General features: G+C 45.5%; 1 protein-coding gene across 1 annotated transcript in view; it reads left to right on the forward strand.

Moving 5' to 3' along the window:
* The window catches only part of SLC37A3 (solute carrier family 37 member 3), a 28,782-nt gene extending 12,157 nt beyond the window's left edge, over window positions 1–16,625 (forward strand). The window contains exons 7-15 of the mRNA XM_081024050.1: window positions 173–269; window positions 1,358–1,442; window positions 3,343–3,548; window positions 4,305–4,446; window positions 5,033–5,134; window positions 8,394–8,441; window positions 9,112–9,263; window positions 11,965–12,030; window positions 13,483–16,625. Coding sequence (XP_080880176.1) covers window positions 173–269; window positions 1,358–1,442; window positions 3,343–3,548; window positions 4,305–4,446; window positions 5,033–5,134; window positions 8,394–8,441; window positions 9,112–9,263; window positions 11,965–12,030; window positions 13,483–13,575 — 991 coding nt within the window. The 3' untranslated portion in view covers window positions 13,576–16,625. The remainder of the gene's footprint in view (window positions 1–172; window positions 270–1,357; window positions 1,443–3,342; window positions 3,549–4,304; window positions 4,447–5,032; window positions 5,135–8,393; window positions 8,442–9,111; window positions 9,264–11,964; window positions 12,031–13,482) is intronic.
* Window positions 16,626–17,074: the final 449 nt, after the last annotated feature.

The raw sequence follows: 17,074 nt of genomic DNA on the forward strand, positions 1-17,074 counted from the left end.
GTTGGTATTCCCAATGAAGTAGACAGACCTGTGAAGGCTTAACCATGCATGCAAGTTCTGTTAAGGGAGTGTGGAGAGGAGCATTTCACTGTGTGTGCCTCATAAATTGGACTCTTCTCTGTCTTCATTTTCAGCAGTTAACCAATTTTTTCTTTCTTTCTTGGATACTCAGAAGGGGGCTTGTGTTTGGTCTCTGGAGTGCTTGTGCCTCGGTGGGCAACATCTTTGGAGCTTTCCTTGCCTCTTCAGTTCTGCAGTATGGCTATGAAGTGAGTGGAGCTGCTTGCTGTTTGCCTTCCATGTGGACTAGAGCTGGTCTCGATATGCAAGATTGAAAACCATGGGTCCCCCTATTCGAGCTCATTTTCAAGGGAGATGCTGTCTCCAGCTTTGTCTTAATATTTACATGAAACCACTGGTTGGGTTGTTCATGGTGGGCAGCTGTGGCTCTGGTGATGGGAATGTCTGTTTTGCCTAGGGTTGTCCCCTCCAACCCAAAGAGCATGTTCTTAACATAGGGCTATTCCTGGCTCTGGACCTTCTCCTGGATGCCCAGATTGGAGCTGTGGCCAAGAAGGAAGTTCTGTCAGTTTTGGCTGATTCTTTAATCAATATCTTCCTGGAAAAGAAGCACTTAATATCAGGGTGCATAACCTGGTAGCCTCTAATCTGGAGTACTACAATTCAGTCTACATGGGGCTCCCGTTGAAAGCTGTCAGGAAACCACCTGCTCCAAAACATGGCAACTAAACTAGTATTTGGCATTAGCTATGCCACTGTTCTCTATTAACTTCAGCTGCTGCAGATTTGTTCCTGAGCTATATTCATACTGCTACCACTTGCTTCTAAACCCTCAATTGTCTAGGTCAAGGATATTTGAGTTCCTTCTTCCATAGGAACCTTCCTAATCACTGAGAGATGGGTATAAGTACCTTCTTGTGATCCTATAGACAGAATGGGCCTTTTTGGTGTTGGCCCCTAAGCTTCAAAATCGTCTTAAGAATTAGGTTTTTTTGGTTGTTTTTCTATTTTACTTCATGTCTCTACTTGTATTGTTTAAAACCTGGTAATTGTGAATCTGATAGGATTGGAAAGTGGGCTGAAAGGCAGTCTAAATAAATACTCTCCATGTTTTTTGGCCACACCAAACTAAGTAGTTCTGTTAAAGTTTTTCTATTGTGTTTATTTGTGCCATTTTTCATGCTCTGTACATCTCTTAACCTTTTGCTGTTTTTAAGGAACTTGTAAATCAGTTTTCCTGGCATGAAGTGCTGAAAAACGGGGTGCTGTTTTCTTAATTTAAGACTTGACTAAAAATACATGTGTAAGAGCTCTGCATTTGTTCCCCCTCTTTCAGTATGCCTTCCTGGTGACAGCTTCAGTACAGTTTGCTGGAGGAATCATTGTCTTCTTTGGCCTGGTGATTTCCCCCAAGGAAGTAGGTGAGTAGCAGTGAGGTGACCACATCCTCTGACTTTCCTACTTGCAACCCAATTTCCTTTTATTGCATTAAGTGTACGTATAGCTTGTGGATGATAGTGGTTCAGTTCACATTCCACCAACTCCGTACTGGTTACACAGCTGCCTATTCATTTCCAGATACTACTTAAGACACTTTTTTGGCCTTTAAAGCCCTTAAAAAAAAAATTGAGGCCAGGTTATCTCAGGGACAGAGTGTTAAGATCAACCTCAGAGGCCCTGCTCTGCCCTGCAGGTAAGGACTGCAAGGTTCGCATCAGGAACAAGGCCTTTTCAGTGCTTGCCCCACACCTTTGGAACTCTAGCCCTGGGGAAGTCCACCTGGCTTCATTTCTGCTGCTTTTTATATGAAACTTGAAGACTGTCCTTGGACTTGGAAAAAGTTTTAGTTGCTGCTGTTTTGATTTTGGTTAATGGATAGCTTTGATGTAATTTGTTGCATTTATTGTTTTTTTGTTTCATGACAATGTCATGTGCACTAAACTGTTTGTAAACCATCGAGTGAAACCATTCGGCCCTAAAAGGTGGGTTAGACATTGCTCTAATATGTTGTTAAAACTCCAAAACTTTTTCTGCACGTGCTCAGCTCCTGCTATTATTATAAACTGCATCTTAGGCAGTGGCACTGAGAACCAGTGGGGTGCAGGAGCTATTTATTTAAACCATTTACATACCCCATTTCTCACAAAGTCGAGTCAGTTAGCCAGGCAAAAGCAGGGCAGCAGAGAGAGAGATGAAAACACAAATATGGAACAAAACACTAGCAGCAAAACTGTGTGAGCACAGAGGCAGGAGGCAGGTGGAGAGCTACTTTTGAGCAAGTAGCAATGGTTCAAAACAAGCAGGAGGCAAGCCCTGTTTTGTTTTGTTTTGATTTTTATTTTTTATTTTTGTTTCCAATCAAACGACTGTTTGCAAAGAGTGTCTAGAACAGGGTTTCCCAGACTTGGATCCCCAGCTGTTTATGGACTACAGTTTCCCATCATCCCTGACCACTGGCTCCTGCTAGTCCAAAAATAGACCCAAGTTTTGGAAACCCTGGCCTAGGACAACTGTATGGCCCTCTGTCATGGATGCATATTTGTTGAGATTCCTGCATTGCAGGGGTAGAAACTGGTGACTGCAGAACACCCATCTTAGAAGAGTTTCTAAGCCAAAGCGTTGTAACCAGATAGAATGGCTGCTGATGGAGAAATATGAGTGAGGCTATTCTTACATTCTCCCAACATTCTTCTTCCCTGAAGCTGCTAAGTCTTTCCAAGGTTAGGAGTTTCCAAGTTCAGTGATGAGATTGGGGTGGGATACCCATGTATGCACACGTGTGTGTGTCTGCTAAGGGCGGAGAAAGTTGTAGAGGCAGGGCAGATTTGGAGACAGGTTAACATTGGATGTGTGGCAAACTAACTCAAGTAGCTCCTTAGCAAGCCTACAGCACAGAGTCTTCCTCCCTGTTCCTCCGCTAGAACTGCTGCTGAGAGACTTAAAGTACCTCCTGCTTTTTGAGTACCAGCAGCACCGTCAGCGATGCAGAACTTGCACTTTGGGGACATTCAGCCGCAGCCATATAGGGAATGCACTAATTTGTTGTGTCTTCCAACTAATGGCCAGACACTCAAAGCAGAGAGAGCCGACGCCAGGATCAGACAGGATACTTTCGAGTGCTCTAGAAGACCAGGGGTAGAAACTGGCGACTCTGCAGAACACCATCTAGAAGAGTTTCTAAGCCAAAGGAGGAGGACTGAGGTATGGGAGAGCAAGCAAGCCAATCAGAAGGGAGGAGAAAATGACCCGAAAGAGCAATCGCTGGGAGAGGGGATAGTGTTGTCCTTTCTTTTTAATTTGTGGCCCCTTCTGCTCTTCCAGGCCTCCCTGACATTGGCGAAGAGGGTGATGGTTCTGCTGAAGAAGATGTCAGTGAGCCATTGATTGGTAGCAGTGACGATGACGACGACGATCAGAATTACTCCATTCAGGCAGCTGATCTGAGCAACAGTGGCAGCAGCAGCAACACACGCCAGCCCAAGGCTATTGGATTTTTTCAGGCTTGTTGTCTACCTGGGGTTATATTGGTAAGGGCTCCTGATGTTGTTAGGAATACGTGGCACCCTGGTCTGTGTACTCCATAAGGCTCTCTGCAGCTTTCCCTGACTTGGTGCCCTCCAGATGTTGTCAAGACTCATGGGCCTCGGGCCAAGGATGCAAGGCAACAACATCTGGAAGAAACCTGCTTGGAGGACAATCATTTAATGAGGGCAACCAGCATCTTCCAGTCTGGGGTCTCTGAGACTTCAAGACATTCCTTCTTTTTATTTATTTATTTATACATACATACGTACCCCGTCCATCTGGCTGGGTTTCCCCAGCCACCCTGGGCGGCTCCCAACAGAATATTAAAAGCACAATAAAACATCAAACTTTTAAAACTTCCCTAAACAGGTCTGCCTTCAGATGTCTTCTAAAAGTCAGCTTTCTTGAGGCTTCCCTTTTTGTCTTCACAATAGCAAAGCCGGTTGGGCAGAGAGATGTGACACAAGGTAGCTCAGCTGATTAGAGCATGGTGCTGATAACACCAAGGTTGCAGGTTCAATCCCCGTAAGGAACAGCTGCATATTCCTGCATTGCAGGGGATTGAGACTGGGTGGTCGTCGGGGTCCCTTCCAACTCTGTGATTCTGTAAGACTTTACCTAAAGCCCACCCAGTGAACCTTGTGGCAGAGCTGGGCATTTGAACCCAGGCCTCCTTCCTCCTAGCCCATTACTGTGTGCTTGCTATGCTCGCGTTGCTTCGGTTCTAACAGCTTTCCATTGGGTTGTGTTTCTTTCAGTATTCCTTGGCCTATGCCTGCTTGAAGCTAGTGAACTACTCCTTTTTCTTCTGGCTGCCTTTGTACCTCTACGACAATTTTGGATGGAAGGAGGCAGAAGCTGATGAGCTGTCGATCTGGTATGATGTCGGAGGGATTATAGGTATGCAGAACAACATGAAATTGCTCCCTTCCCCCTTTTTTCCTTCCTTGAGTATAGATTTGGGTGGGAGGGAAAAAGCAGGCACCATTTTTGCACCGGCTCAGTGGTTTAAATTGCTTTCCATTTGCCTGTTATCCATGATATGTTTTGCTGCATTTAGGGTATATTTATTAAGACCTAGTATGATAGTGAGCTCAGGAGGCAGAGGTCTGGGATGGGATGATAGACTGGAATGGGGAAGCTTTGGCCCCTCACAAGATGTTGGGTTACATCTCCCATTGACACTGCTGGCTAGGACTGGGGGGAGTTGGAGTCCAGCAACATCTGTGGGGTGACGTGTTCTTCCACATCTGGAATCTGGGCATGAATTCAGAGTCAACGAGGAGACCCATGAAGCTGTACAGGACGGTCAGGCCTCAATGTCTAGGCCACATTGCTTTTAAACAGTGACAGCCAATCCTCCGTTTGTGTTGTATTTTGCTTGTAGTAAACTATAGCCTGTTATTCTAGTTACCGTTGAAGGCACATCAGTGAGTGTCTTCTGCACTTCTACCCAGAAGGCCCCGTGTCACTTTTATTTCTGCAGGTGGCACCATCCAAGGCTTCATCTCTGACAAGCTGCAAAAGAGAGCCCCGGTGTTGGCCGTTAGCCTCATCTTGGCTATTGCATCTCTCTTGGGATACAGCCGTGAGTACTTCTCTGCTTGGTACGGGGTTTAATAGCGTGGGGTCATGTGTAACCTGCACATTGTCTTCTCTAGTTCAACACATGGTATGGCTTCAATGATACATAATCAAGTTGAAATGTGCTATGACTGTGCTTCATGTCTAATAAGGCAAGGGTTTGGGGGCGCCTTGAGTTCAGATGAAGTATATCAGAAGAGCTTGCTGGATGTCCCAACAGTGGTCAGCCAAGTGCTTTGGGGAAGCCCCCAAACAAAAGCATTGCATGTTTCTTTTTGGGTGAGTGAGAAAAAGGACATACAGGGTGGCCTGCATGGATGAAACACCATTGTGTGTTGCGTCTGTACATAGGCATATCTGCATCCATTTGTGCATTCCATGTGTCACATCAACCTCCTTTAAAGTGGGGTAGGTGAGAGCTTTGTAGCCATCAGAAGTAGTTTCCACCCTTGGCTCAGATCAGTGAGCAAGCCAGACTTGGAGACTTTTTTGTAGGGATCAGGTACTGTTACCACTCTAGCTTACGGAGCTTTTCTTGCTGCATTGTCGGATCTCCCTGTAAGTTTTTCATTTGGCCAGAAAAGATTGATGCTATATACAATAGAATCTCCCCCCCCCCCACTGATAATAATTTTTATTAGTTTTCAGTTACAGTAATAGCCTCATTATAACAATGCCAAAATATAATACAATTACTAATACCAATCATTCAGATGCCAAATTATATAATTTAGATGGCCCCCTGTGTGCTAGAATTGATGGTTTGATGATTTACTTTATTTCTGCATTCCAAACTTTTATTAATTTCAATTGCACTCCAGTCAACCGTAACAATCCCTTATGCAACAACTGCAATATTAACGACTGCCATTCGTATTGACAAATTAAATGGTTAATAAATCTACAGGTGAAGCATTTAAACCACATCCTTGTTCTTCCTGTGTGCTGCAATTATTTTGTCTGTGGTGTTTCTTCCTGTCCTTGTAAAATACCATGTTTATCTTTTCCCGGTTGTTGCTGTTCTCCATCATGCCTTGGGTGGAGCTAATATTCCATAGCTGTTTCAGAAGTTCTCCATTGCTCCTTCCCGTGCCTCATTGTTTTGCAACTTTTAACAGCAGCTGCAGAAACCACACAGATAGAATCTTCATCCTGACCCCACTCCTTTAGGATCTAGTTCAAGGACCATCTGTTGCATCCCACAGATTGCAAGACAAACTGTTTAAAATGTCTTTCGTTGCATGCAGATATTGCAGGCATAGGATTATGCAGTCTGCTCTTGTGAGTTACACCAAACTCTTTAACGGGCAGTATTCTGCACCTTAAGAGTGTTGCGTAACTGGCCATCTTCTGGCAAGAGAAAGATCAGCTTTCCTCTTTCTTGCATGTTTCTCAAGTGAATGCCATGGTACCAATAAGAATAGGTGGTGATGCATTTCAAATGTTAAGCCAGCTAGGTGGCAGTGAAAAGTAGCAGTATTGCTCCTGCTTACTGTGCTGAGGCAGGTATTGTGGAGCGGTTTCCTGGATTTGGGAATAATTGCTCCAGGAATGCAATGGGCGATTGTGGAAAATCTTCCATTCTCAGTCTGAGAAACTGTAATGCATAAATTAGCAGTGGGAAACCTCCAGCCCCAGGGTTTGCAAACTTGGGTCTCCAACTTGTTGTTGCACTACAACTCCCATCATCCCTAGCTAGCAGGACCAGTGGGTCAGGGATTATGGGAACTGTCCTCCCAAAACAACTGGAGACCCCAGTTTGGGAAACCCTGCTCCAGCCTATTAGCCCTGCAAAGGCTGTTTTAAGAGTATAAGAAAAGTCCTGCTGAATCAGCACAAAGAACCATCTAGTCCTGCATCCTGTTCTTACATGGCAAACGAGATGCCTGTGGGAAGTACAGAATTGTGTCTTACAGCACTCTCTTCACCAGGAATTCCTGCAAAGTGCCATTCATAGGCACACTGCCTCAAGACAGTGCAGGTAGTAGAGACTAGTAGCGTTAGCGTTTCGTTGGAGTGCTTGTTGTCCTGTATGTTCCCAAATTCAGCTTCCTTAGAGTTCTAGTATTACGAGAAAGGGAGGAAAGCTTACCTGTGATCACTTTCTCCGCAATATGCATAACTGCATGCATCTCTGTCATGCCCTCCTTTACTCGCCATTTTTCCCCTCCAAACTAAAAAGCCCCAGTTTTTCTTATCCCTTGATCATTTTGATTCCCCTTTTTGTGTAGCTTTTTCAGCTCTACAATATCCTTACTGAGATGAGGAAGCCAGAACTGTGCATAGTACTCAGAGTGCAGGTGCCCCGTAGCTTTTTATAACACTTCTATGATACTGATTGTTTTGATTTCAATTCTTTCCCTTAAAAAAATAATATTTTTTTTTGCTTGTTTTCAAAATAGGCTGTGAAAAAGTAAATAAACTTACAAGATGCCAAAACATTTGTATCCTTAGAGATATCCAAAAGAATTAAACAAAAGAAAACAGAAACATGTACTTGTTTCAGAGTCCTTCCTAATTATTGTTCTTCAGAATTCATCCAAAATAGCCAGTCGTTTGAGGTGTTTTGGGGACCCAAGTTCGCTATGGATCATTCCATATATCTGCATATCATTTTCAATCCCTTTCCTAATGATAAAAAGAACTGATGCGATTCCAGCAGTTCACTGGCCCATACAGTGGTACCTTGGTTCTTGAACTTAGACTGTTTGACTCCCAAAACCGTTCAAAAACCAAGGCGCAGCTTCTGATGGGTTGCAGGACCTTCCTGCACTCAATCGGAAGCTGCAGAAGCCGTGTTGGACATTCAGCTTCTGAAAAATGTTTGCAAACTAGAACACTTACTTCCGTGTTTGTAGCATTCGGGAGCCAATTTTGTTTGACAGCTAAGCCGTTCAGGAACCCAAGTGCCACTGTACTAGCCTTGTATTCAATGTGGTGTCCCATCACCTTGGCCAGGTTGAGTTTTTGGTTGATCATGAGGACATAAGAAGAGCACTGCTGGATCAAGCTAGTTTCCCAGATAGCCTTGGTGAAGCAGCTTTAATGATCAGCTTCTCATTCCTTCCTGATCTTTTCAGACTCGTTCCAAAGGGTAGTTATGAATTTGAAGCATTTCTTTCTTCTCTTAATCTCAGAGGTTGCAGGTCCGAGCCCCGTGTTGGGCAAAAGATCCCTGCATTGCAGGAGGTTGGCCCAGATGATCCTCATGGTCCCTTCCAACTCTACAATTCAGTGATTCTATGATTCCTTTCTTTTTATAGGTTCACCAAACGACAAACTTATCAATGCGGTTCTCATGGCAATAACAGGTAAGGGGAAAGGGCTGTGGCTGGACACAAGGCAGATCTCATCCTGCCATCTGTATTGGAGTAAAAGTGTGATTTGTTAGATTTCTAGGGCACTGCAATTCTCACCTGGCCATAGCTAGAAGGGGGTGGTGCATATTCTCTTCTCTTTTCCTCTCATGGAGATGGACCAGATGGGCTGGAGCAGGGATAGCCAACCTGGCATTCTCCAGATGTTTCTGCATCACAGCTCTCTTCATCCTTGACCATTGGCCAGGCTGGAGGATGTCACATAGGGAGACATTGCATTGGCTTACCTGTAAGCCAGCCTTTCCTGGCTGATTTGTGCATACACAAACCTGCCAACGTGGGATAAAGGTTCATGCCTGCAGTGAAGGGGACTTTAATCCGTGAGAGTTTATGCCGTAATAAATGCTTCATTCTTTAATGGGCTGCAAGGTTCTTTGATTTGTGAAGGAACCATAAAAAATAACACACAATTTTTGCATAATCTTGGAACTCCCTGCTTTTCAATTGAGTCATTTCAATTAAAGGTGCCTTCATGGGTATTTGTAGGGTATATGGCAGGGTTAACAAGTTCAGATGAAAAAAGTTCTGGCTTCCTAACAGAGACCGGGCCCATCCTTTGCAGTAGTCTCAATTCTTTTCTTTAATCTCTTTCAATGGTCCTTAGGCTTTTTCATCGGAGGCCCTTCCAATATGATCAGTTCCGCCATCTCTGCAGACCTGGGGCGTCAGGAGATGGTGAAAGGAAGCAGCGAGGCTCTGGCGACTGTGACGGGGATTGTGGATGGCACTGGGAGCATTGGAGCAGCTGTGGGCCAGGTGAGATTCAGAAGGGTTCAGAAGCACCTGTTGAAATTTTACCTGAGAAAGATCAAAGAGCAGACGGCTCTGATATTCCACATTTTTAAAGGGTGAAATGGGCTGCCAGAGGGTTTTAAGATCTAGCCACCATGAAGATCTTCCTTCTGGTAACATTTCACTGCATCGATCCTCATAAAAAATATTGTACGGCTAGAAAAGCGCAGCCCAAAAGTTCAAGGGACTGGAGCTATTCCACCTACAAGAAAAAGTTACAAAGTTAGGAGGGTTTTTTTAAGTATAGGACAAGTAGGTGAGTGAAAGACGGATATATGAGAGATGTATAAAATTATCCATGGAGAAAGTGGTTGGGGAGAATCATCGTATCATAGCATTGTAGCATTGGGAGGGATCCTGAGAGTCAGGAAGGTTCTAATGGTGTTGCCCTCCTGAGAGACTCCTTAAAATTATGTAGAAACCAGAGGCGCTTGGATGTGTCTGTGATGGTGTTACTAACGCCCTGTGTAACGGGAGCAGAGAAGTGCAAGCCAAAGAGAACACAGGGCAAACTGGGGAAACGTCCGTATGGCATGAGACTGCAGCTAACATTCTGGCAAAGGTAACCATTATGGTTTCCGTAATGGAGTGCCAAGGAGCCCGCTGGGGCCGGAGTTCACGTCTTTGTTTGTAAGTAGGTTTTGAATTGGCCCCAGGGAGCATTCCAGCAACTTATCAGTAGCGCTGATCTGTGGGAGGGGGAAGGAAATTCCCTCTTGGCTTTGCGCTGTCTCTGGAGTGCCTTTCCCTTCAGAAGCGGACGCCTCTCCTCTCCGATCAAGGCAGCGTGAGGATTCTCAGATGATTCTCTTGCCTGAAGATCACAATGGCAAGCATCCTCTTTAGAATTCCAGTTCTTTAACTCTGCCGCTCTCCAGTTTTTGAACTTGAACCCATTCCTGAAGGAACCGGGCGGGAGGGGGCGCTTTTTGTGTCTGATGAATCGCATCCTCCGCTTCTTTCTCTACCTGAGGTTGCCGTTATCTCTTGACAACGCATCTCCATAGCAACCAGCTGAGATTCCGCAAGCGGGGCTGTCTTCCATAGTGGGAAGCTAACAGCAGGAGTATGTCAAACATCTTGGAAAACAGAGAGGCTTAAAGGCTGCTTGTGAGGCGCATGACCTTTCCCACTCGCCCACCCCAGTGCGCGCATCCCGTCGAACGTGTAAAAGACATACTTTGGGGCAGAATCTCAGTATAAGCGCTTGGTTTCATTTCTGAAGAGGGATGAAGCTGCTCTACTCTGCTTCTAGGCCAAGGAAAAATGTTCTGCCCACCTAAAACAGGGGTGAGGAACCTTTTTCAGCCTGAGGACCACATTACCTTCCCGGGGGGGGGGGGGGGGCACATGGCGGTGGTGGTTGAGGCCAGAGGCAAAAGGAAGCAAAGCAACAATAGCAAATGTTGCTTTTGCAGAGTGAACTTGTCTCCACACACACTCACACCCTCTCTCCCCACTGTCCAGGCATTGCCAGTGTTGAAGGACACATTCCAGTGGGACGGGTGAGGGGTGTGACCTGGGTAGAGGAGGTGGGCCTGGAGAGGCTCCCAAGAGTCAGATAGATACAGTGGTACCTCGGGTTACAGACGCTTCAGGTTACAGATGCTTCAGGCTAGACTCCTAACCCAGAAATAGTACCTTGGGTTAAGAACTTTGCTTCAGGATGAGAACAGAAATCCCGTGGTGGTGGCAGCGGGAGGCCCCATTACCTAAAGTGGTACCTCAGGTTGAGAACAGTTTCAGGTTAAGACCCCCAGAACGAATTAAGTTCTTAACCCGAGGTACCACTGTAGGCCTTGGATGGGGTGTATTTGGGCCCTGAGCCAGACGCTCCTCCCCTGCCCCGCTGTTAGCCCCTCTGAGTTCCCTTTAAGAGAAAAGCTGGATAGAAAATGTTCGAGATGAATGAATAAATATCAGGCAGCTTTATATCCTTACTAAATGGAGACTCTTAATCTCAGGGTTGTGGGTTCAAGCTCCACGTTGGGCTAAAGATTCCTGCATTGCAGAGGGTTGGTTCCCTTCCAATTCTATGATTCTAAATGAAGACGTATCTGTTTGTACCATGTCAACTTTTCTGCCAGTTCTGTTAGTTGTATGTCTTTTATTATGCTGAGAATAGGGAAGGAAAGAGTCCCTCGGTTCTTCAGGGGTTCTTCTTCCCATTTGCTACAGCCTCTGGTTAACCCTGGATTGCGGCAGTAACTCAGAAGTTAGAGCAAATTTGAAAGGTTATATTTAGGGATTAGCATGTTGATACCTGATTTTGCTTGTTTTTCCTTCCACCTCCCTTCCGCACAGCAAATTTGAAAGGTTCCTGGCACATTTCCACCCCTCTACATCTTGTCTGTTAGATTTTGAACCTGCAGGCGGAGACTGTGCTGTTTTTTAAAGCTCTCTGCAGCACCTACAAAATTGTAGGCACTGTATAAATGATTGATAAATAATAATGTCAACAGGCCTTTGGGGGATAGCAGCAAAGTTCGTAAGATGAAACCTGACAGCTTTGGAAGCAAGGAGTAGCCACATGAGGAGGTGTTGGGTTGTGTTTTGAATAAGGAAAAGCAAGTGGGACATAACATATGGGGAGGAGGGGAGAGTCTCTTTGTGTTCTCCACCCCTTGACAGCCTTAATAGCTCTCATATTTTCTTCCCTTTTCAGTCACTGGTATCTTTGATTCACGATAAATTGGAATGGATGTCGGTTTTCTATTTCTTCAGCCTGATGGTAAGAGCCCTGGTTGTTGTTTTTTATTTTTAATTGAAAACTGATGCAACGTTGGATTTTTAGATTAAAGATACTAAACATTTATATTGCGCTTTCAAGTGTTCAGATACGCTTCACATAACACTTCACGTATCTTCTCTGCTTCACGCACAAACTGCTATAAATTTACAGCAACCACATGAGTTAGGTGAGCACCAGTATGAGAACAATACATGTGGAGGCTGACAGTGTTTGGGTGGGATGGGGAAAAGGGGGCAGGTATGATGGATTGCCCCACCTGTTCTTTTTATTCATGCCCCTTCATTGCTTTCCAGAAATCCATTGGGGAAATGCAAATTTACTTAAGACAGATTGATATAAGTCAGGAAACAACAAGCAGAGAGTCTTATTCTCATCTAGAGAAGTTAGGCATGGTGGGAGAGATTCCCACAGTCGCTGTTTCAAGACTGTTCTACCAAACCACACAGTCGCCTTTCCTTAGCTGATTCGCACAGGACCCTGGCAGTTAATTCTTATACATAATTTTTGCCATAGTGCAGTTCTCTCCCATGGATTGTTTCCCCTCCATTTCACATGTGGAGTCATTTCTGTGAATGAGCCCCCAAGGTGAGCAGAAATGGCAACTTGACTTCATTGGCATTTAAGCCCCTCAGCTCTCAAAATGTGGTCATTGGTCAGGTTTCTTCCACTGCCTCCTGCCCACATGGCACATGTTGTTTCATCCTAAACATTCCTCATGTGAAATTGGGATGCTACCCTTTTGTGTTTGAGTTGTATCCTGTGCAGCAGTAATGTGAAAATTTGTCCCTCAGAAAATTGGTTGACTAGAAACCTTGGTCTGTAATTGATCTACCGCTGCTGCTGTTATTTATTGCATTCGTCGGGAGCTTTATATGCCCCCCCCCAAATATCTAAGTGACATAGCACAATCAAATACAGAGAATGTGTTTGAAGGCCTTACTGCATGCTCAGGCTGAAATCTTCTACAGGCTTACAAGCCTCATTGAACATTGTGGGGCTGGTGTCTTGAGTCCATGCACACAAAATTGTGCTGTACAAACATTTTAGGGTGTCTGGGGAAAAAGAGGGAAGTGGATGAAATGCAGGTGTGACAAATGCACACACCATACAAGCACACTCTCCATGGAACCATGCCTATATGAGTGTTTCACTTACAGGGAATAGCTCAGTGGCAAAGTATATTCTTCATCTGCAAATGTCTCAGGTCCATCCCTGCCATTGCCAGTTCAAAGGGATCACATACGTGATAGGGAAAGTCTTTGCCGAAGAGCTGCTGCCAGTCCAGAATGGCCAGCCCTGGATTTAGACAGACCTGGTACAAGGAGGCTTTCTTGTTTTCACTGCTGTGTGTGAAATGGGGAGCAAATGCCACGATGGCGTTGAACCAGTGTGCAGCCATGCTAACATCCTTAACCCCTTTTCTTCCCGCAGATCGGTTTAACGGTGCTCTTCATCACGCCTTTAATAGTAAATGAAATAAAGATGCTGCGGGCAGAGAGGCGTTTGCGCAGGTTGGCTGGCTGACCTCCCCCTTCTCTGCACCACTCAACGGAACTGTCCAAGGAAGGACCACTAAGCGGAAGGGAGTTTCAGGACATCAAGCAGCTAATGTTTACTTTGTCACTTACATCCGCGGTTGATGGCCACAAAAGAATTTGCTGCTGCGAAGTTTGGGTCTGAATGCCCTAATACCACCTGAAGATACGCTGCAGCCACCTGCAACCTGGAGGTGTCTGTATGTTTATAGTGGGCTTGCAGAACTGGCCAGAGAGACATTCTCCCCACGCCCCAGTTTTACCTCTGGTTCTTGGAGCCAGTTTTGGCAATCACCAGGATCAAATCTTAAAACTCATCTCCCACTCCCCTGCTCGGACTACAACATTTTGGGCTGCAGGTGGGTGATTTCAGCTTTGAATACGCCCTCCACAAAATAAATCTTTCGGGTAGAAAATGAGCAAATCCAAGAGAGGAGTTCAAATCTGCTGTCTTCCTATTATGCTAATTGTCTCAGTGGAGGGAATTTTATTGGCAGACGTAGGAATCATATAAATGTGCAAAACCCCACCGCCACCTGCAGCCTGAGATGGAACAATCTGGGGCATGCCTCTCCATTTGATGCTGATAACTTTATAAACTGGCTCTTATCAGTCGCTTGTAAATTGCATCTGGACACCTGACAGCAGCCAGATCGCTACAACTGACACCCCCTTTTTGCAGCTTTTTTAATAGCAAAGTCAGGGGAAAGCTGTTTCATTACTTGACACTATAAATCAGGCTTGGGCCAGTCCAGTGCAGGTTTTGGTGTGTGTGTATATGTGTGTGTTGTAAACGCGTTGTGCCAAGCACCTGCCTCCTGGTTTCTACCTGGCCCTGTATTTACAAAATACACAGCAGGAACCTTTGGAAGCAGCCCAGATCCTTAGCCCGCTCTTGTATAAAGAATGGTTGTTGTGTTTTTATTTTGATTTATGAATGTTTGTCCTGTCCAGGTTGCCTGTGTTAATTTAACCTGTCCGTGTCTTAACAGTGCAGTTGCATTCCATACTTGATTTATTCTTCTCTTAACTGCCTGATGTGCGAGAATGAGGCTGCGTCTCTGGGAGAGGTGCAAAGCCAAATATTTCACGGAGGAGGGTGATAATCAAAAGTTTTACCGGAGTCCTTAAAATTTAGGATGTTAGGAGTTTGAATGGGCTTAAGAGCAATCAAAAGGGAAGGGGTAATCGTCTGATATTGTCCTTGTCCAATCAGCTGGGGTGATTTATACTTTTCAGTATCCTGCAAGAGAAGTAAAGACCTAATTTCTCATCAGGGAGTCATCCAAGTCACGATCCCTGACGGAGTGATCCTTGGGCCTGCACCAAAGGCATTACAAGGACAGAAAAGAGTGCAGACTTTCTTCCCTTCTCCATAATCTCTAGTTCAACTAGGTTTGCATCCTGATGTTGTCACACTGAGCCTTTCTAGCAGCAACCAACACCTGGAATGAGGGCAGAGAAGTGCTCAGTTTAGCAGTGCCGGGGCTTGAGGCAAATCAATCTAGATGTTATAGCAGGGAAGAGGAGAGCTCAGCTGGTTTTGGCATGTTCTTTTGCTTAAGGTCTAGGTCTGCCCTGGAAGTTCATGGCATGGGAGTAGAAGGCCACTAGGCTCTGGATGATACCTGCCGCCAAATCCGGTGCTGTGTCTGCCTTGTTAGCTGACATCAACCCAGGGCATCTGCGTGTAAAAGTCAATGTACACAGGCTCATTTCAAGCAGCGGCTTCCCCAAGTTTTGTTTAGCAAAGCAGTGTGCTGTCCATTCCCATGTGTCTTAAGAGTTTTGCCCAAATAAGCTCTGTTCATTATGCCCGTGGGATAATGGGCACCTATGGGATAGATCTGTGGGTTTCTCTGGTTTGATCCAGCTCACTGCTTGCTACCTTACCTGTTCTTTGATTGGATTTGGTGGCAGGGAAACGGGTCAGCATAGATTGCAAAAAGGAGAGATTATTTATTTAACTTGGATCTAAAAAATGCACCACAAAATTCTTTGGGTCGCGTGGGACTGTCAAACCCTCAACCCACCTCAGAAAACCTTACTCCTTGTCTGCTGACTTGCATGTCTCCTTGCCGATGAATTTTCACCCCAGTTTTCTTTGTGTGCTGCTGAGACCGAAGGGGAAGAAACACTTAATTGTTAAGGCATGAATTTGGGGGAAGGGGTTTTTTGTTTCCTGTTCTTTTTCTAATAATGCCTATATAGAAACAATGTACAGTGATATCTTTTTTAAAAAAGAAAAAAAGTTTTTATTTATGAATGTCATTGTTGAATCATGTTACGGCTACCTTAAAGGCCTCTCCTTGACTTGTGGCGCTCAACTGCTCTGTACGCCTTCCCAGCAGTGCGTTGCTCAGTTCCACCATCTTCAGTATGTGGTGGCTTGATTCCTAGGTGTCTCCTTAAAAAAAAGAAAAGACTTCTCCCCCCCCCCCATACATTTTAAAACATTATTTCCCCTTTGCTTTTAGTTCGGCCGTCCTATCCATCAGAGCAGCTTTCTCCAGCCTGGTAAAAGCCACACGTGTATGAAAGATTTTATATGCCCTGAAGAGAAATCAGAGTGTACCTCCAAACGTCTAGGACTACCGATCCCATCGGCCCCTGCCAGCGCTGTGGTGGCTGGGACTGAAGGGGATTGTAGTCCAAAACATCTGGGTAGCTTCACGTTGGCAAAGGCTGTGTGAGAGGTAGGAAGGCCTTGCTCCTTCCCACTTGGCTGCAGCATCAGGCTGTCTGTGGTACTTCATGCTTCCACTTTTGCTTTTATCCCTGAGGTGCTTTTTAGAAGACGCTGACGTGGTCTAATAGGAAAGCCACAAGCTCCAATGTTTGAGCCCACATGGCGCCCTGCAGACACTGCTGGCTGGTGTCTGTCAGCATCATTGTCCCTTGGCCATGCTGGCTGGAGCTGAAGGGAGTCTAGCAACATCTGCAGGGCACCGTGTTGGCGCAACCTCCATTTTTTTATTTTACCTTTTCCAAGTTTCAGGATGTACCACACACACTGCCATTCTCTTCTCTCCCCCCCCCCCCCAAAAAAAGATACTCGGTAGCTTGATTGAGGAGATCCACAAAGAGCAGGGTCTTTGATGTAGATCCAGTTCTTCAGCGGTTCTCAACCTGTGGGTCCCCAGATGTCGTTGGACTACAGCTCCCATCATCCCTGAGCTCTGGCCTTGCTAGCCACGGGTGATGGGAGTTGTAGTTCAACAACATCTGGGGACCCACAGGTTGAGAAAGGCTGCAGTACTTCGTTCTGCTCCCTGCTTTGCACAGCATGGCTAGGGGGGAAAAGTTGTGTGAGAACCGCCTCAAAAATTCAAGATGGTCGCCCACATGGTTTTGGCTTACTGGGGTGAAGACAGACAGCAGCGCTAACCTGTAGGGGAAGTGATTTTGACACAGGCCCTTACTTGATCCCTGTCATGTGATGGAGAAATGGGGGCAGTGCTACTTGGCCACACTGCCTCCAGCTCCTC

The sequence above is a fragment of the Podarcis pityusensis genome (assembly GCF_964106645.2).
Source record: "Podarcis pityusensis genome assembly, chromosome: 10".
NCBI classification, from domain to species: domain Eukaryota; kingdom Metazoa; phylum Chordata; class Lepidosauria; order Squamata; family Lacertidae; genus Podarcis; species Podarcis pityusensis.